At 38.2% G+C, this 15,818-nt stretch overlaps 10 protein-coding genes across 11 annotated transcripts; 5 read left to right on the forward strand and 5 right to left on the reverse strand.

Moving 5' to 3' along the window:
* Window positions 1-84: 84 nt before the first annotated feature.
* Window positions 85-1,135, forward strand: Gasu_29070 (superoxide dismutase, Fe-Mn family). The gene is made up of 4 exons (XM_005706147.1): window positions 85-178; window positions 230-328; window positions 375-431; window positions 486-1,135. Exons 1-4 carry the CDS (start codon window positions 176-178, stop codon window positions 1,002-1,004), a joined length of 678 nt encoding a protein of 225 aa, XP_005706204.1. The 5' UTR covers window positions 85-175; the 3' UTR covers window positions 1,005-1,135.
* A 9-nt stretch (window positions 1,136-1,144) lies between these two features.
* Gasu_29080 (methyltransferase) lies at window positions 1,145-1,943 on the forward strand. Its single transcript, XM_005706148.1, has one exon. It carries the CDS (start codon window positions 1,150-1,152, stop codon window positions 1,900-1,902), a length of 753 nt encoding a protein of 250 aa, XP_005706205.1. The 5' UTR covers window positions 1,145-1,149; the 3' UTR covers window positions 1,903-1,943.
* Window positions 1,944-1,949: 6 nt separating this feature from the next.
* Window positions 1,950-2,874, reverse strand: Gasu_29090 (uncharacterized protein). Its single transcript, XM_005706149.1, has 2 exons — window positions 2,791-2,874; window positions 1,950-2,729 (listed from the first exon to the last, which is right to left on the reverse strand). Exons 1-2 carry the CDS (start codon window positions 2,858-2,860, stop codon window positions 1,984-1,986), a joined length of 816 nt encoding a protein of 271 aa, XP_005706206.1. The 5' UTR covers window positions 2,861-2,874; the 3' UTR covers window positions 1,950-1,983.
* An 8-nt stretch (window positions 2,875-2,882) lies between these two features.
* On the reverse strand, window positions 2,883-3,144 carry Gasu_29100 (uncharacterized protein). Its single transcript, XM_005706150.1, has one exon. The coding sequence runs from the start codon at window positions 3,126-3,128 to the stop codon at window positions 2,916-2,918; it is 213 nt and encodes a 70-aa protein (XP_005706207.1). The 5' UTR covers window positions 3,129-3,144; the 3' UTR covers window positions 2,883-2,915.
* A 5-nt stretch (window positions 3,145-3,149) lies between these two features.
* Gasu_29110 (uncharacterized protein) lies at window positions 3,150-4,194 on the reverse strand. The gene is made up of 2 exons (XM_005706151.1): window positions 4,121-4,194; window positions 3,150-4,064 (listed from the first exon to the last, which is right to left on the reverse strand). The coding sequence occupies exons 1-2, from the start codon at window positions 4,137-4,139 to the stop codon at window positions 3,178-3,180; spliced, it is 906 nt and encodes a 301-aa protein (XP_005706208.1). The 5' UTR covers window positions 4,140-4,194; the 3' UTR covers window positions 3,150-3,177.
* Window positions 4,195-4,324: 130 nt separating this feature from the next.
* Window positions 4,325-5,609, forward strand: Gasu_29120 (uncharacterized protein). The gene is made up of 2 exons (XM_005706152.1): window positions 4,325-4,740; window positions 4,789-5,609. The coding sequence occupies exons 1-2, from the start codon at window positions 4,439-4,441 to the stop codon at window positions 5,546-5,548; spliced, it is 1,062 nt and encodes a 353-aa protein (XP_005706209.1). The 5' UTR covers window positions 4,325-4,438; the 3' UTR covers window positions 5,549-5,609.
* A 25-nt stretch (window positions 5,610-5,634) lies between these two features.
* Gasu_29130 (DNA binding / methyl-CpG binding protein) lies at window positions 5,635-9,446 on the forward strand. 2 transcript variants are annotated; one of them, XM_005706154.1, is made up of 5 exons: window positions 5,635-6,417; window positions 6,476-8,575; window positions 8,627-8,809; window positions 8,863-9,227; window positions 9,274-9,446. In XM_005706154.1, exons 1-5 carry the CDS (start codon window positions 5,755-5,757, stop codon window positions 9,380-9,382), a joined length of 3,420 nt encoding a protein of 1,139 aa, XP_005706211.1. In that variant the 5' UTR covers window positions 5,635-5,754; the 3' UTR covers window positions 9,383-9,446. The 2 variants fall into 2 exon arrangements, with proteins under 2 accessions (XP_005706211.1, XP_005706210.1); XM_005706153.1 differs by having other exon boundaries at window positions 9,280-9,446.
* An 8-nt stretch (window positions 9,447-9,454) lies between these two features.
* On the forward strand, window positions 9,455-13,715 carry Gasu_29140 (RNA-binding protein). Its single transcript, XM_005706155.1, has 19 exons — window positions 9,455-9,540; window positions 9,590-9,664; window positions 9,718-9,927; window positions 9,977-10,055; window positions 10,110-10,178; window positions 10,229-10,365; window positions 10,419-10,922; window positions 10,978-11,477; window positions 11,526-11,896; window positions 11,951-12,057; window positions 12,106-12,194; window positions 12,245-12,351; window positions 12,404-12,464; window positions 12,514-12,681; window positions 12,731-12,836; window positions 12,887-13,046; window positions 13,102-13,206; window positions 13,256-13,337; window positions 13,391-13,715. The coding sequence occupies exons 1-19, from the start codon at window positions 9,494-9,496 to the stop codon at window positions 13,489-13,491; spliced, it is 3,078 nt and encodes a 1,025-aa protein (XP_005706212.1). The 5' UTR covers window positions 9,455-9,493; the 3' UTR covers window positions 13,492-13,715.
* Window positions 13,716-13,727: 12 nt separating this feature from the next.
* Window positions 13,728-14,484, reverse strand: Gasu_29150 (uncharacterized protein). The gene is made up of 3 exons (XM_005706156.1): window positions 14,366-14,484; window positions 14,147-14,297; window positions 13,728-14,081 (listed from the first exon to the last, which is right to left on the reverse strand). Exons 1-3 carry the CDS (start codon window positions 14,415-14,417, stop codon window positions 13,766-13,768), a joined length of 519 nt encoding a protein of 172 aa, XP_005706213.1. The 5' UTR covers window positions 14,418-14,484; the 3' UTR covers window positions 13,728-13,765.
* Window positions 14,485-14,489: 5 nt separating this feature from the next.
* On the reverse strand, window positions 14,490-15,814 carry Gasu_29160 (fructose-bisphosphate aldolase, class I). Its single transcript, XM_005706157.1, has 5 exons — window positions 15,741-15,814; window positions 15,521-15,692; window positions 15,040-15,457; window positions 14,788-14,984; window positions 14,490-14,731 (listed from the first exon to the last, which is right to left on the reverse strand). Exons 1-5 carry the CDS (start codon window positions 15,788-15,790, stop codon window positions 14,570-14,572), a joined length of 999 nt encoding a protein of 332 aa, XP_005706214.1. The 5' UTR covers window positions 15,791-15,814; the 3' UTR covers window positions 14,490-14,569.
* Between the last annotated feature and the right edge of the window lie 4 nt (window positions 15,815-15,818).

Here is a 15,818-nt window from a genome sequence, read left to right on the forward strand (position 1 = left end):
TTAATTATCTCTTTTTTCCTAGTTGCTTGACTTCTTTGGAAAGCTTCTCCATACCTCTTCTAAAGCATTTTTTGAATGGCCATCGAAAGATTCCAATGGAAAGTATTTTCCACTTTTTGTTTGTGATTGAGGGAATTGTGTTATTTGGATTGTTTGTTGAGTACCCTTGTACAACATGGTATGTGTCTCTCGTACTTTCTGTTTGTTTTATTGAAAAGAAGATCTTTAGTCAAAGTTTGCGTTACCTGCCTTACCTTATGATTACAGTGCACTGGAACCACATATAGATACTATGACCATGAATGTTCACCACAAGGGCCATCACCAAGTAAGATCCGCTTTGAACAAGTTTATTTTACTAACTTTCATTGTAGACGTATGTGAATAATCTGAATGGTGCAATACAAGGTGAACATGGGGGTCAGTTCAAGGTTTGTTATGAGGTGGATCCAATATACCTCAGTTATCTAACATATTTCTGACAGGGACTATCCATAGAAAACATCCAAAGGAATGCTGTGAAGGCACCTGATGCTATTAAAGCAACTGTGAGGAACAATGGAGGTGGCCATTTCAATCATTCTCTATTTTGGACACTTATGGCCCCAACAGGATCTGCCAACAGTGCACCACATGGAGATTTGAAACAAGCTTTGGAAACAGAGTTTGGTTCTGTGGATGAGTTTAAGACTCGATTCAATGCTGCAGCTGCTGGACGTTTTGGTTCTGGTTGGGCTTGGCTTTGTATGGATCGTTCTGGAAAGCTTTTTATTTGTTCTACTCCCAACCAAGACAATCCGCTTATGGAAGGTATATCTGAGCATGTTGGCATTCCTATCTTAGGATTGGATGTTTGGGAACATGCGTATTATCTGAAATATCAAAATAGAAGACCAGAATATATCGCTGCCTGGTGGAATGTTGTGAACTGGGACAAAGTCGTGGAAAACTATAGTCATGCAAAGCAACAAAAGACCCCCGTGTTTGATGTTCCTCTCGCCTGACTATCTCGGAGCAAACTTTGATAGGACTTTCGGGAGACGATGGTATATGTGATTGTGTGGCTTTTTTGTGTTTTGTGTCCAACTTGAATAAAAGAGAGAAAGAATCCACATGGCTCTTTTTCATGGAAGAAGAATTTTGTTGAAAATGTCTCTTCGAAAGAATAAGTTTTCACGTTGTTCCAAAAAGAGAAAAAGTGTTGCTACAAAAGAAGAACTGGCTTCAAGTTGTTTTCGGTGGATCAACCAACGTCTTTATACATCCTCTTCTGAAGAAGCTCGTGAACTATTTCAAAAGGACCCCCTTTTGTTTCAAGTCTACCACAATGGCTATGGAAAGCAAATGGAAACCTGGCCACAAAAACCTTTGGAGTTTTGTCAGTCTTGGTTGAAACAATACTGTAAAGAAAACAAAAGTTTTGTTATAGCAGACTTTGGTTGTGGAAACCAAGCTCAACTGGAAGATAAGCTGAACCGTCCTAACATCAGGTTTCATTCCTTTGACTTGGTGAAGACGGAAGATCCTCGAGTCATTCCGTGTAACGTTATCAACGTACCATTGAATAACAAAAGTGTAGATGTTGTCGTCTGCTGTTTATCTTTAATGGGAACAGACTATGCTAAGATTATACAAGAAGCTCACCGAATATTGAAAAAATCAGGTGTTTTGATTATTGCAGAAGTTACCAGTCGCTTACAAGGTATACTGGATATCTTTTGTCGTCGAATAGCCCAGATAGGTTTTCAAGAGTGCTTAAGAAATACTAGCAACTCGTTTTTTGTTTTTCTAGTATTTCAAAAGTCAACAAAAGAACATAAGCAACCAACGACTATCACCACCAACCATAATGACAACACAATACTACCACAACTAAAACCTTGCTTGTATAAAAAAAGATAACACTATCTAGTATGAGGAATCATAAATGCCCTATCTATGTGAGTATGTCTATTTTGTTTGGATATCTCGAGACAACTACTACTAAGACTCATCAACGCTGGTTGGTTTTGTCAAAGTCAAAATAACATCGTCTCCATCCGTTTGTTCAGGCCTTGAGTAACGGACATAATCAGAAGAGAATGACTCATTTCCATCGGAATAGAATTTAGAATCAAAGTTATTCCTCAAAGTTGAGTATGCAGGAGTCAATCTTCGATTCTGTTGTCCACGCGGTACTTTACGACTGGGTTCATTTGGAGAGTCTATATTGTGAAGAGGACCACCAGAGTCTAGAGTACGAATAGGCATCAAACTTTGAGAATAAAGCCTCATCATTTGTTGTCTTCTACAATATTCTCTCCAAGTATCTTCTGTAAAGCCATAGTTGAAATAGTCACTCAGTTCTGCACCCTTTTCACGCCAAGGCTTCTCTTCTAACGAGTCAATCTCATTTTCAAATACGCTATAATCAACGTGGGCTCCAGGAAAGTCTGTTGGAGGTTTAGGCACTAGAGATAAATCGACACCTCCTCTACTATAAGCACTCACACCAGAGCCTACAATACCACCCTCTGCTGTAGAAGAATAACCTGGACGTTGCCAATGTCTCGTCGTTGTTCCACCAACGAACAGTCCTTTCGAGTCACCAGTAGAAGTATCTCCTCCATAATATGTAGAAGAAGGCTCCAAAACTATATTCACGTCATCTTCATCGCTCGAACTATCACCACCTTCAACTTCTTGGGCAAGAACGTCGTGCTTTGTTTCTTCATCGCTCAGTGAATCTTCTGTCGTTATAAACACGTTGAGTGTCTTGTCCTAATGTGAAGATGGGTTGCAAATACTTGCCTTGTTTGTTTTGTGGTTGCGTCGTTTGTTCATAATCGCCATAAATATCCTCTTCTTCTTCTTCTTCCATAAACACAATCGACAATCCAGAAAAAAACAAAATGGAGTTTAATGCATCAATTCACTTAAGAATGAGACTCAAAAGGTGACAAAGTTTTCTTTCTATCACTAAGAGGTGATCCTGTTATCGAATATTTGCGAATCCTTCGAGGTGTATGGCCTACAGGTGTTCGATTATCTGAGTCTTTGAAACGAATGTAGTCAACAGGCATAGGTGGACAGGATTTCTTCTCTTTGCAAGAGTTGAGTAAACGAAATAAACAAAATAGCCTATCCATCACAATTCGAGGTTCCAATATTTTTGTATGATTCATCTGAATAAATGTTTCATCTCCAAAGGCATAGTAAGCAACCATCACTAACCAACGTATCCATTCTTCCTAAACTTTTCAATTCTACGGATATATTCATATCATGAGTCATTTCTCTTCTATTCTCGTAACCATTTACAGTATCCAATAATGTTTCTCTTAAACTTTCTAGTTGAATGTAGTCGGGAAACAATCCAAAGTCTTGAGCAAACCTTCGCATATCGTTGATCGATAACTGAGATGGACCAGAAACTTTGTGTTCGCTTCCACTCAAGAAAGCATCTCTACGTAGATAGTGTCTGTACAATACTTGAAAGCTTTTTTGGTTTTTTTCCAACAGAGATTGCGTTGGAGTCATCATCATAACGTTTTGAAACAGTTTGTTTCTATGTATTCTTTCTTCTATAGCTGTGCAACTTAACTTGTTGTCATTTTCATTGGAGGAATGAATGGCTAACTGAGATACCATAGTCAACAACTTTTCTTTGAAGTTTCGATCATCTCCATGTTGTTCCATTTGGGACCAAGGTATTCTTTTTGCAATCATTTCTAGTCCCATAAGAAACTGATCAAAGTCAATACTCGTTCCTGATTTAGATAAAAGGGCAGAAGCGACAAGTTCTGCTTCACGACGAGCTCGAATTCTATCCTTTCCATACACTTTGGAGTCCACTATCAACGTTCGGAAACCTTCTACTTTCATTCCTGGTTTTCGAAAACCTATCCCTCCACCACGAAAGGAATACATTTCGTATACTCGATAAAGAGTATTTCTTTGACTGGCTTGGTTATGGGATGATATTGGTTCCCAAGGTTTCGAGGATGGGTCGCTTGGAGTATTATCAGTGCATTGATTTCTTTCTTGTAGTGGTTCCCTGGAAACTTTCAAGCTTTCATCGATACCTGGAACAGTAGTTAGTCATCACCATGAAGTATTGCGGATGAGAATAAGAAGGTACCGTTGTTATGATCTTGCATAAGATACTCGATTGAAGAGGAGAAATGGAGCAACCGTTTTTTCTATTTCAAAAGGGATGATGAAGCCCGCGCTTTTCTATTGAAGGGGGATGATAGGAGGAGTGAAAGCGCATGTCCATTGACAGACAAAAGAGAGAGAGAGAGAGAGAGAGGATTGGGACATGAAAAGAATGGTATATTATGACTAATTCTATTTTATTCTTTTGAATTCATATTTCTTAGGGTTGTGCTTTCTCAAGAGAGAGATAGAAGGAAATAAAAAAATGATTGTATGATCATCACATTGGGTTGAGAGTGTCATGTCACAACTCACTCCAACCGTGTTCAATGCCACCATAGGAGGCTTAGCTATTGGCTTATCTATTGCGGTAAATGCCATATTATTAGGTCGTATTACCTGTATCAGTGGAATACTTGGAGGTCTGTTGTCTTTTGACCAGAGTTGGTTTTGGAGGGTTGCTTTTCACTTGGGTATGGCAATGGGAGCCTTTATGTTGAAGAAAAACTTTCCAAATATATTTGTGGAAACTTTGGCTCAAGTGTTTAGTTGGAAATTTGCTATTGCTGGTTTCCTTTTGAGCTTTGGAACTTGCTTAGGAGAGTAAGACAACTGCAAGTTGACTGTTTATTGATCTAACTAGCAAATTAGTGGTGGTTTCAGTGGTCATGCACTATGTGGTGTACCTCGTCAATCTACTCGTTCGATAGTCAGCGTGGCTATCTTTTCTTCCACTGCTTTTGTTGTATACTGGCTGACGGGTGGTTTTATGGGGGTTCACTCGAGAACAGTTTCGTTGGAAGATATTTTTATGCTTCAAGTGGAACCTTTAAAACAGTTCTTTAATGGCATCAAACCTGTATTTATTGGATTGGTTGGTGTGATATTTGTTTCAGTGAAGGGGTTGAACAGAAGCATTCCGAGTTTAAACGTGTTCCTACCTCTTCTTGTAGGAGCTTATGCTGGCTATTTATTTTCCATGGGAATAGGTTTATCGGGTATGTTGATACCTTTCAAGTGGTTTGGTTTATGGAACACCACTGCTTGGGATCCAACTCTTTTATTTGCCTTTTTTCCAGCACTATTGTTATCTTACAGTTGTTTCTATTTGTTAAGAACGGAAAATAATCGTCCCATACTTTATTCCCATCACTATCTGCCTACCATAAAACCAGTAGATGGACAACTTGTTATAGGTGCTATCCTCTTTGGTTTAGGATTAGGGTGGTTAGGAATGACACCTGAAACACTGTTGTTACAGTTTTTGGGTAATCCAAGAGATGAGAGTATTCGAACAACTTTTATCGGTATGATGGTTGGACTGTTGTTATTTTCAGTGTACCAAAAATGGTTGTTTCAAGTGAGGAGGAAAGTAACCACAAAGAATAATCCCACGAGGAGAAGAGAATAGATAACCTTTGTCATCCTTGTTGGAAGAAATTTTCTAAACATATAAAAAAACATTTTCTTGAAATTGTTGCCCGCGTCATAACGGCTCCATTTTGAACATCAAAACTTGGGAAATGCGTTGTTGTGAATAACCCAAGGACGATAAGAGTATTGTACAACTTGTAGGTGAATCCTCACACCAGAATACTTGTGAAAGACTATAACTGGATGGAAAGTATACCCACAGAACAACGACACTCGTCACCTTACTTGGAACAAGTATTGCAGGCACTTGATGCAGCGAGGAAACAAGCACTGGAAGAACTGCAACAACAAGCAGAAGATATAAGGGAATGGTGTACTACGACAACCCAAAATACTTGTAAATCGTTGACCGAAGAATACAAGTATATGACATTGGTAGGAAAGCGAAAAAACAGCTACGAAAAGGTAACCCTTGGTTTATTGTGCCCGCCTTCTACAAAGAAAAAAAGAAGCACGAGTAATAACAGAAAGTCCAAAAAAGTAGATAAACTCCACTGCCTAAAAGACCAAGAAACAGCAGGTAGAGAACAAGACAATCACCAACAGATGGAAGAAGACCCTTACGAATTTAAAGAAGACGAAGAAGAAGAAGAAGAAGCTGTCAAACAACGTAGGAAAAGGAGATCAAAGGCTTCCAATCAACAGAAATGGGAAGCTCCGAGACAATCAAGGAGATCAAAAAGAGGTCATTCGAAACTCTCCGAGCATAAGATTACCGTGGAGAAGAAGTCACATGGAAGTGTGGATTTGGATAGCTTGTCACCTTATTCCAGAGCCATTGCTCAAGGTCGCTCACCAACAAAATATGAAACGTATTGTAGAGTTTGTAAAAAGACTGATTATGAGGTAAAGTTTATCTCAAGTTTTGTGACGAACAAAAGTGTTGAGAAATACGTTTTTTTAGGACTTGTTGTTGTTGTGTGACCATTGCGATGATGCGTTTCACACATTCTGTTGTAATCCTCGGCTGCAATCGGTTCCTGAAGGTGACTGGTTTTGTCCAAAGTGTACAAATAATGCTACAGTGGATACTACAAATCGATGGAATATGGACGTTGATAACAGTATTCAGGATAAACCAGTAGAGGTGGCAAATTCGGATGTTCAGCAAGAACAACAGTGTGGAAAAAACGACATTTCTTTGGAAACACAAGTGAAAGATGATGACGAAAAAGAAGCAACGGATAAGAAAGAACTCAACCATTGTGAAGAACCACTCACGTTGAATAACTCAGAATCTAGTGCTTTACAAATAAGACGACCAAGAAAAGCCCGGAAAGGAAGCAAACGAGTTGAAAAGACGGAATCGAGCAATAAAAGCACAAAAGCAGTAGGAAAACGTGGCAGACCTAGAAAAGAACAATCTCAAGCCAAGGATCTCGTTACATCCCATCCGAAACAAGAAGGCTCGTTTTCCGACTATTTGGATGGTATTGCAGCCATCATGGAAGGAGAAATTTCAGAGCAAGCTTCACTAAATAAGAATAATAGTAATAATGTTGCTATTTCGAAACAACAAGAATCGTTACAAGTGGAGAAATCGGGGTTAACTTCATCAGGTGATTCTGTTAGTTCGCTGCATTTAGGAACCATCATGAAGCCTTTGGAAGAAGCACATAATAGTGAACAGGAAAACAATGAAAAGCAGTTGTCTCCTAAATATCATTCTCATCGTATGTCTTCTATCGAAGACGACTGTAAAACACCCGGTCGAAAGCCTCAAGAGAACTTGTCTTCACGCAAAGAAAGAACACAAGAGAGATACGTCAACGTTCATAGGGAAGATGAAACTGAACAATCGAACACCAAGGAAAATGTTGCTGTAGTCGAGAAAGTTTGGCAAATGTTCAATATTGATTCTACTGGTTCTGTTGCTGTAGAAGAAACTTCAAAGACACCGTCTTCAAAAGCAGTAGGAAAAGGCGTTCAAGCAGTGACCAAAACAAGTGAACGAAAGTTGCAAAGTCTTACTGAAAGTATATACAAGAAAAAGAAGAAGATTGGCCGAGTTGGAGATAAATCTTCTGGTTTGGTGGGTTTAGAAAGCATAAGTAATCTTTCAACTGCTTTGTTTTCCAAGTTGGATAATACAACAAGAGACATACAAGGGGAAGAGAAACCTCTTGAAGTACACGGCACTGAAGAGAATCCCACTCAAGCTGTTGTTGATGTCGATAACGCTACTTTAAGTCCTGCTGAGAAGAAAGGAAAAGAAGAAAAGGTATCTAATCCCAATAGTCGAGACTTGTCGGAGATGCAACCGTTAAAGTTATCTTCACCGCCTGAGGAAGCTGACGATACCCATAGTCAACCACAAGTTACTAGTAAACCGCTCAGTAACAATTCTCGTGCTGCAGAATTGCGCTCTAAAATACAAAGACTGCGCTCAAACCAAGAAGAAGTTCAACCTAGTTCTGACCCAAAGTCTGTGGGTTCAAGTAGCAAAGAAGACAATAGTTCGGCCGAGAAAGTGAAAACTCCTCAAGTGGGTATATTTAAGCGTATAGCCTCTCTTTTTGGTTCTCCATCTCCTTTCAAGAAAGCGTCACCTCCAGAAAGTAAAGCGGTTGAAGGGCCAACACAAGAGTCAACCCAATTACTCGTCGATCCAACGTCTCCCAATAGTCGTCATCACTTGACCTCAGTGAAGAGCTCTCCTAGCAAAACAAGTGAAAAGAGTGGCTTGCCTGTAGCTCCATCTAAGGGCTCCAACATAGTAACTTCTTTCTCTTCCTTTTTGTCAAACAATGGACGAGAAAAGAAGAATGAAGATCCGAATAAGAAGGAGGTCAAGTCAGTTGGTACCAATACTAAAATGGTAGAAGAGAAGCTGGCACAAATGGACGCTAAGAAGAAAGCTATACAAGAACAAAAACGTAGAGAAAATGAAGAAAAGCTTCGTCGTGCGGAAGAAAGACGAAAGCAACAAGCATTAGAAGAGCAAAGAAAAGAAGAAGAAAGAAAGAAACAAGAAGAAGAACGAGAACGTAGAAGAAAGGAACAGGTATGAGCTATTTTTACTTTTACGATGAATGTCTGATATTGTTTTATTCAGGCACTTTTATTGAAGAAAGCAAAGGAAGAAGAGGAAGCCAAGAGAAAAGAAGAAAGTCGCAAGAGGCATGAAGAATTGGTTGCAAAGCAAGCTATGGAAGCAGAGAGGAGAAGGAAGGAGCTTGAAATGAAAGAACATCGACTCCATCATGAAAACAATGACTTGAATTCCAACAAATGGAAGGTTTGTTTGTTTTGTGATATAATTACTTGACTATTGAAGTTTCATTTTGTTAGAACGAACAGCGTAGTCTTGGTCTTCGACCCAAAGCGGTTACTGAATGTAATGCACAAGAGACAGAACCATTGGTTTTGAAAGATAAGAATACCGAGTCACATGTAACTCCTGATTCCAAGGGACATACCGAAGCCCATAATTCTTATCAACTTACGGATGAGAAACAGAAGCATGAAGATGAAGATTCGGATGAAGAATATGAAAGACGAAAGAGGAAGAGAATTCCATCCTGGGCTCGAAGTCATAATTTAAGGGAGTTGTTGCAACAACAAGTAAATGTCAATCCAGAAGAAATATTTCCTTGTGCAGATACGTGTGATTTGGAAGAAATATTTGGACCCAATGAACGGAAAAAGAGATATCGGTAAGTTTTCAATTCAATTGAATAAAGAAATGAGATTGAATAGTAGAAATAGACAAAGGACAAGTTCGGGCAACTGGAGTGCTAGTGAGCGTTCTTTGTTGCTCTCACCTGATTCGACTATAAACAAGAGCTCTGAATTGTCTCATATTCGATAAAAGTTGCTAGTTGAAAATGCCATTCGATTTTGTTTTTTGTAAAAGTAAATATAACAAAATAAGGATTTTGTCGACGATGCCCATATTTCATTGGGGCTTTTACTATATTCGATGATGATCCTTTCAGACTATCTTTCTTCTATTTGTTCGAAGAGAATGTATGTATTTTTGTGAACAAAGCGCTTATTTGGACTCAATTTTTGTTAGTGAAGATGATTCTTCTAGTCTAGATGGCATAAGGTCAAAAATAGAACTTCAAATGAAGCAAGCTATTTCTCGCTGGTAACGTGAATGAAGTTAAGTTTTTATTGGACGAACTTTTGAGAACTTTCAAGGAAATGGAATAGTATATCAAGTACTCAGAAACAGTTGTCAAGTTTCTTACGAGCTTGTGATGGTTTATGGAGTGATAGATACGGTGAGAATCATAGTTGGAGTGGAAACTTATGTAATGTCCAAGATAACCACCCAACTCGTGATAGTCGGTCATCCAATGGTGTTGGTCAACCTTGGAGTTTTACTTTTGAAGAACATTGTTGGTTAAGGTTGTTGTTGTTGTTGATAGGACGGAATAAGGAAGTGACACTCTGATAGGGTTCTTTCAGTAAAATCTGCCGGTGCATCTCGTTTATTTGTTTTGGTTGAAATGCCAAGGAAACTATTTGTTACATCGGTAAGAAAGTTTTTATTATTTTTAATATGTTTCACAATGCATTTCTCTTTTTAGGACATATTACATTGGCGATATCATGATAAGAGAAAAATCTTTTTAGCCGTATTAGGTTGGTGTTTAGCCGTAAGTATTTGCCTTTGTGTAAGCAACGATATCTTTATTTGGTGATATAGCAAAGTGGTCACTTTGTCGAAATAGTTCCTTGGGCAGTTGGAAAGCCATTGTTGCGGTTCCGTTTGGACAAAACATTCGATATCTTTTTGTTTCCTTGTGCACCCAAAGATGTTTTCCAACCAGAAAAAATATTCAAGTAGGAAATGGAAATATGAGAATGGATGGGCCTTTGCTCACTGATTGGAATAGGAAGAAGACTTTGGCATGGAATGGCCATTCTGACTATTATTATAGGACGACTCTTTTGGAGGATGTATTGCTGGAACCCACTTTTCAACAAGTTATAAAAGCTGAAGAGAATTTTTCAGAATGGAAACAAGTTATCCATTTTTTTCAAAATTGGTATTCGACTTGGCATAAGAGAAATAATCTATTTGTGCAATCAGAAGATATTTTCCTAATGAGTGTATGGTTTATGATTGATTCCATTGTGACGAAAGATATGCATTGGAAACGCCTCGATCACATACATCTTTTGGAATATTGCTTTCAAATATTGAATTGTCAAGTGAAAGATATTCTGCAAGGCGAACGTCAATCCCTGTTGCCATTAGTATATCTTTGTCCTTTTATGGACTTGATTCCCCTTTCTAGTCTTCCAAAAGACTGTACAGTATACGGTGATTTGTATTCATTATGGAAAAGTATTCAATATACTATTCGTAGCTTTGATATGTCTACTTGTTTAAAAAGGTAATGGATAAGAGAATGAAATATATTGGTCTCAACATATCGTGTGATTGGATAGTCAATGGATAACTATGGGAGATTGGATGTTGTGTACTGCATTTCCTGGAGAACTTCATGAAGACTCAGATCATTCCTTAGTAGGACTATGGGATACGTTTCTATCGATAGAATTTTCTGTACCAAAGGAATGGAAAATGTTGGAGTTGATATCATTCCTTGCCAAATGTTATTGGATACTCTATCAAGCATTGTGGAAACGTTGCGTGTATCTTTCAGTTGTCCAAATATCGATTCAAGGTTCATCGGGTTGTTTTGTAGTTGGTTGTCGATTGACTCCCAAAGATGCTTTTGCAATGGTAGAAAAAGCAACCAACCAACAAGAAAAGGAACATTTCCTCACATTTTGGAAAGAAAAGTGTGAGTTGCGTCGTTATCGTGATGGAAATGTATGCGAATCACTTGTGTGGAAACAACAACAAGAAGAAGAGACCGATGTTCCTTTGCAATCTCTGTTTCATCGTATTTGTCATTATGCGCTTTCTAGACAAATGCCTTGGGGTAAGTTGGTTTGTTAATTGATCAAATAATGAACTTGAATACTTTCAGTCAAAGGGGAACAGATACAAATATTTTGTGACTTGTTGGAATCTTTATTACCGTCTCCATCATACGACCAATCTTTTTCTTCCCTTCCTTGGGTCGCTGGATTTGAAAGACTGGTCAATAGGTTACGGAAATTGGAAGAATTACCTTTTGGTATACACAATATTTGTGTTGTTGGTGATATGTTTCGAGGAACGAGTGTTATTTTACCCGATGTTTGGCAGAATCAGGCCATCTTTCAGCACGTCGATGCTCCCAAAGCAATGATAGTTGTTGAAAATAATATACAGTGGCCAATAATGGATGACCGAGAAGCACAACAGATGATGCGGATAGGATATTACTTAGCATTGAAGAAGTGTTTACAAGATCAAGTAAGTGAATAAGAAGAAAATAGAAAGGAATGATAAGATTATATATATTTTGAGGGTATTGAGTCATGTGTTGATGAACGAGGTTTGGATGTTGTGTTTGAAGACTATATTTATCGTTTCGAAATATGGATGCTTCAAGAATATCAACAGGCATTGACAAAGTAAGAAATGTGAGAAAGAAAGAAAAAGAAACTTGACACATCGTATAGTGAACATAGAGAAACTGTGGTTGCCATACAATTGCATTATCATCTCAAATATATGACGGAAAAGGATACCTTCCAACAAAGTTTTGCAGGCAAGTTGTGGAAGAAAAAGATGAAGATATTCTCAAGTTGGATGACTTAGATGCTTGTCGATTGGCAAAGAGATGGTTGAGTTGTCACATGTTTTCTGATTATTTTGCAGATGAAATGGTTGAGTTATTAGTAGCTCGAGCCTATATACATGAAATGGTAAAGTTGAATTGGAAAGGAATAAGGTTTCTAGTTGATCATGTATGCATAGGGTTCACTCGATGGGGATATTCCTTGTACAGGATTCTCTGGATTTTATCATTTTTTGTATGGTAAGAATACAAGTTTAGTTATCTAAGAGAAGAGAAAAATATTCTTTAGTGTTGTCATTATTTGCTAATCAAAAATCGACTATTGTGGTGCCTGTTCCTGATCATGATGAATTGGAAGATGTCCATTCTGTATTTCCTTTTATCGAAGATTCCAATCAAGTATCTAACATTTATATACAACAACAAGCTCATTCTTTTTATTGGATGCTTCACAATCGTAAGTAAATATAGTTAAATCCTTATTATTGTATGTTGACAAGGATAAGGCTTTTTGTTTCCACTTTATCGTAGTGCTCAAGGTATTCCGGAGTGGCCAGTATTGAAGAGAATAGGACAAGTAGCCAAAGCTACTTGCAAAGCTTTGGAACAAAGGTAATGTTGATCAATAGCGATTGGACATGAGAATTATGTATTTTTTATAGAATCATATCACCAGACAAATGGAATATGGATGGGTTGAAGATTGTATTTCGTCCCGATGTATCTGTTTATGATGCGGTTATTGTGATGCATAAAAAATATTTATCACGAGTAGAGAGGTATTCTTTGGACAGTTGTAAAAAGAAATATCCATCAGCAAAGGTATGTGGAAGAAATATTTGAGTCAATAGGGACACTCTCCAAACCAAAGTGTTAGAGCATTCCTTTGGATGCTTTGTATGTGAACTTGGATCCTTTGGAATATTTTGTACAACAACTGAGAGAGAAATTCGGAACTTTTGCTTTGTTCTTTTATGATAAGGTGAGAAATAGGAATAAGGAGTTGTTTGATCATGTATGTATTATCATAGTATGGAGGTTATCAAATTGGCTTATTATGGAGACCGGTCAAGAGAACATTTTCGTTAAGTCATATGCCTTTTATGAAACCAGGTAAGAGATAGGACGATAGCAAACCATACAAGGGAATGAACATTTTCCAATAGAAAAAGGACAATGGCAAGTCAACTATGATGAAATATTATACGATATCAAACAAATGGGGGGTCCATGGATCAAACAAATAAAACAAGACAAACCGCATTAATCGTCGAATGGATTGGTAGACTTGCGACTATTTCTAGAAGACATATCAGCACTATGGGTTGTTGATGATTGTTGTTGTGATGGAAAACTATCCGTTGGTGATGATGATATGGTAGATGCTGTTTCCAAGGTATCCAAACATTGCTTCTGAGTAAGTTGCGTCATGGAATAAATTTCTTGGCAAGTTTCTCGTATCCATTCCAAATAGGAACGTACTGCTTCCATCGTCTCTGGAGGACAGTTTCTATTCTATTTATACATATAACAACGACTTTTCACAAGATAATATTCCATGCACCACATACCTGAATACTTGTGAGCCATAGATTGTGAACGGATACCAAAGCAGATAACGCTTGTTGTCCATAAAATAACTGAGCAATACACTGACTTGGGTCTTGTGTCGACGCTGGCTTTTTCTTCACTTGCTGAACGAGTTGGTCCAAAGATTGAAAGAGTTCCTTGGAGTCTATCACAGGTGATGACTGGAAAGAATGAAATAACTCTTTCAACTGCTTCACTTGCTTTTCTAATCTGTTTCCAGCAATGTCATAATTGCTTTGCTGCCACTCGGTATTGGCTTGTGGAGGTCTATATGAAGAGGCACCCAAAAGGGTCAAAAACAACGACTCTGGAGAAAAGTTGATGATACTCACTGATTATCTAACTTGTGTTGATGAGCAGCTGTTTGAGTGCGCAATTGTACCAACTCGGACTGGATGGCGCTCATTTGCTGTTCGTTTCTGGAGATGAGTTGTTTGAGGGACTGATTTTCTTTTATGATTTGATCGAGGGTTGCTTCTCTACCTAGTTTGAATACAATGTGGTTAACAAATCAAGCAGGGTTGGTATCTATCTCATATCTATATTTATACCTTGTAACTTGCGTTCCTCAGCTGCTGCTTGAAATTGTTGGAGACCTTGCATATCTCTCTCTCTCTCTCTCTTTCTCTCTGTCTGTCTGTCTTTCTGCTGTTGTGACTAATTTGGAACAAATGCAATTTTGGATGGAAACGAAGCGTTGTTGTTTGTTTATTATGGAAAAGTTTTGGGAAACTGAGACTTGAAAACAACTTTCTCTATGCAGCTTTATAAGCCAACGCATTCACTTTGCAACGATATAAAAATTGTTCTCTTGCTTTTTCTACGTTTTCAGCTTTACCTTTCCAAGTTTGTAAACAAGTGGCTTGGAGTGCACGACCATAACAAAATGTCAATTGCCAAGGTTGTTTGGTCATTTTCTATTTCACAACCAATATAGTCCACTATTCGAACCAAGAAATAATCCTAAACTTACCGCTTGTCTATGAATAGCTTCCAAATGAGTAGTAGCTTCTTGTTCTGTTTGACCTCCTGAAAGAAAAGCAATACCAGGAACCGAAGCAGGAACCGAATCCAACAAAGTATCCAAAGTATATTTGGCAACTGTGGAAGGATCAGGTTTGGACTTGGCACTCAATCCTGCTAATACCATATTGGGTTTGGCTACCACTCCTATATAGAATGATTTTCATTCCAACGTGAATGGATAAGATTCCTTTCTTCTTACCTTGCAAGTATACTTGATGACGTTTCAGAGAAGAATATATTTCTTCCAATACCATTTTGGATACTTTGGCACAAGTCTCAATGGTATAACTTCCTTCCAATAATACATCGCTTTCGATAATAGGAACCAATCCATATTGTTGGCAAATAGCTGCATAACATCCCACCAACTCTGCATTGGTACTTATAGCTATGGCAGAAGGACTAATATCATCCACAATACGAAAAGCTGGTCTCCATTTGGTAAACTTGGCACCTTTTCTCTGATAAGAAGCACACTGGGTACTCAAACTATCCAATCCTAAAGTGATGGTCTCTTGTGTTGTGCCTGGCAAGATATCGAATCCTTGGTCCACAGTTATGCCTGGTAATATTCCTTTTTCTAATAAAACATCCACAAAACGTTTACCAGTAGAGTCCTAATCAAAAGGAGTGTAAACAAAGGAATCCTGCTTCGTGTGCACAAATCATAGAATACTTGCTTTTTGTTCAAAAGTTTCGCGATGGAGAATAGCAGCAGCTACATATTGTTCCAATCCATGGGTTCCATACAATAGTTCACGATAAGTCCTTCTCGTTTCTTCATTGTTGGCAACTCCTAGTTGTTGAAACTTGGACTCTAACAATTCGGGTGGTTCATCCGAAGCTAGGATACTAGAGATAGAATAAGAAAAAGGAATAATAGTTTTATAGGAAACTTACCCTTTTCCAGGTGTCACCATATAGTCGGCTATCTTCTTCAACTCGTCCATCCTATTCAACCAAGAAAATTCTTTCAAG

This window comes from Galdieria sulphuraria (assembly GCF_000341285.1).
Source record: "Galdieria sulphuraria unplaced genomic scaffold scaf_22, whole genome shotgun sequence".
NCBI lineage: Eukaryota > Rhodophyta > Bangiophyceae > Galdieriales > Galdieriaceae > Galdieria > Galdieria sulphuraria.

Bases quoted from the DNA above. Each gene is read 5' to 3' on its own strand.
- Gasu_29070 (XM_005706147.1), top strand. The intron at 329-374 runs GTAAGATCCGCT...CTTTCATTGTAG, and splicing joins ACCACAAGGGCCATCACCAA to ACGTATGTGAATAATCTGAA. The intron at 432-485 runs GTTTGTTATGAG...TATTTCTGACAG, and splicing joins AACATGGGGGTCAGTTCAAG to GGACTATCCATAGAAAACAT.
- Gasu_29080 (XM_005706148.1), top strand. From the start codon at position 1,150: ATGTCTCTTCGAAAGAATAAGTTTTCACGTTGTTCCAAAAAGAGAAAA.
- Gasu_29090 (XM_005706149.1), bottom strand. From the start codon at position 2,860: ATGGAAGAAGAAGAAGAAGAGGATATTTATGGCGATTATGAACAAACG. The intron at 2,730-2,790 runs GCAAGTATTTGC...TTATAACGACAG, and splicing joins GCAACCACAAAACAAACAAG to AAGATTCACTGAGCGATGAA.
- Gasu_29100 (XM_005706150.1), bottom strand. From the start codon at position 3,128: ATGGATAGGCTATTTTGTTTATTTCGTTTACTCAACTCTTGCAAAGAG.
- Gasu_29120 (XM_005706152.1), top strand. From the start codon at position 4,439: ATGTCACAACTCACTCCAACCGTGTTCAATGCCACCATAGGAGGCTTA. The intron at 4,741-4,788 runs GTAAGACAACTG...CTAGCAAATTAG, and splicing joins TTTGGAACTTGCTTAGGAGA to TGGTGGTTTCAGTGGTCATG.
- Gasu_29130 (XM_005706154.1), top strand. From the start codon at position 5,755: ATGGAAAGTATACCCACAGAACAACGACACTCGTCACCTTACTTGGAA. The intron at 6,418-6,475 runs GTAAAGTTTATC...ACGTTTTTTTAG, and splicing joins GTAAAAAGACTGATTATGAG to GACTTGTTGTTGTTGTGTGA. The intron at 8,810-8,862 runs GTTTGTTTGTTT...TCATTTTGTTAG, and splicing joins TGAATTCCAACAAATGGAAG to AACGAACAGCGTAGTCTTGG.
- Gasu_29140 (XM_005706155.1), top strand. From the start codon at position 9,494: ATGATGATCCTTTCAGACTATCTTTCTTCTATTTGTTCGAAGAGAAT. The intron at 12,195-12,244 runs GCAAGTTGTGGA...TGGATGACTTAG, and splicing joins CTTCCAACAAAGTTTTGCAG to ATGCTTGTCGATTGGCAAAG. The intron at 13,047-13,101 runs GTATGTGGAAGA...CCAAAGTGTTAG, and splicing joins AGAAATATCCATCAGCAAAG to AGCATTCCTTTGGATGCTTT.
- Gasu_29150 (XM_005706156.1), bottom strand. From the start codon at position 14,417: ATGCAAGGTCTCCAACAATTTCAAGCAGCAGCTGAGGAACGCAAGTTA. The intron at 14,298-14,365 runs GTATAAATATAG...TATTCAAACTAG, and splicing joins TGAGGAACGCAAGTTACAAG to GTAGAGAAGCAACCCTCGAT. The intron at 14,082-14,146 runs GTGAGTATCATC...CTCTTCATATAG, and splicing joins CAACACAAGTTAGATAATCA to ACCTCCACAAGCCAATACCG.
- Gasu_29160 (XM_005706157.1), bottom strand. From the start codon at position 15,790: ATGGACGAGTTGAAGAAGATAGCCGACTATATGGTGACACCTGGAAAA. The intron at 15,458-15,520 runs GCAAGTATTCTA...CCTTTTGATTAG, and splicing joins GCGAAACTTTTGAACAAAAA to GACTCTACTGGTAAACGTTT. The intron at 14,985-15,039 runs GTAAGAAGAAAG...CATTCTATATAG, and splicing joins TCATCAAGTATACTTGCAAG to GAGTGGTAGCCAAACCCAAT.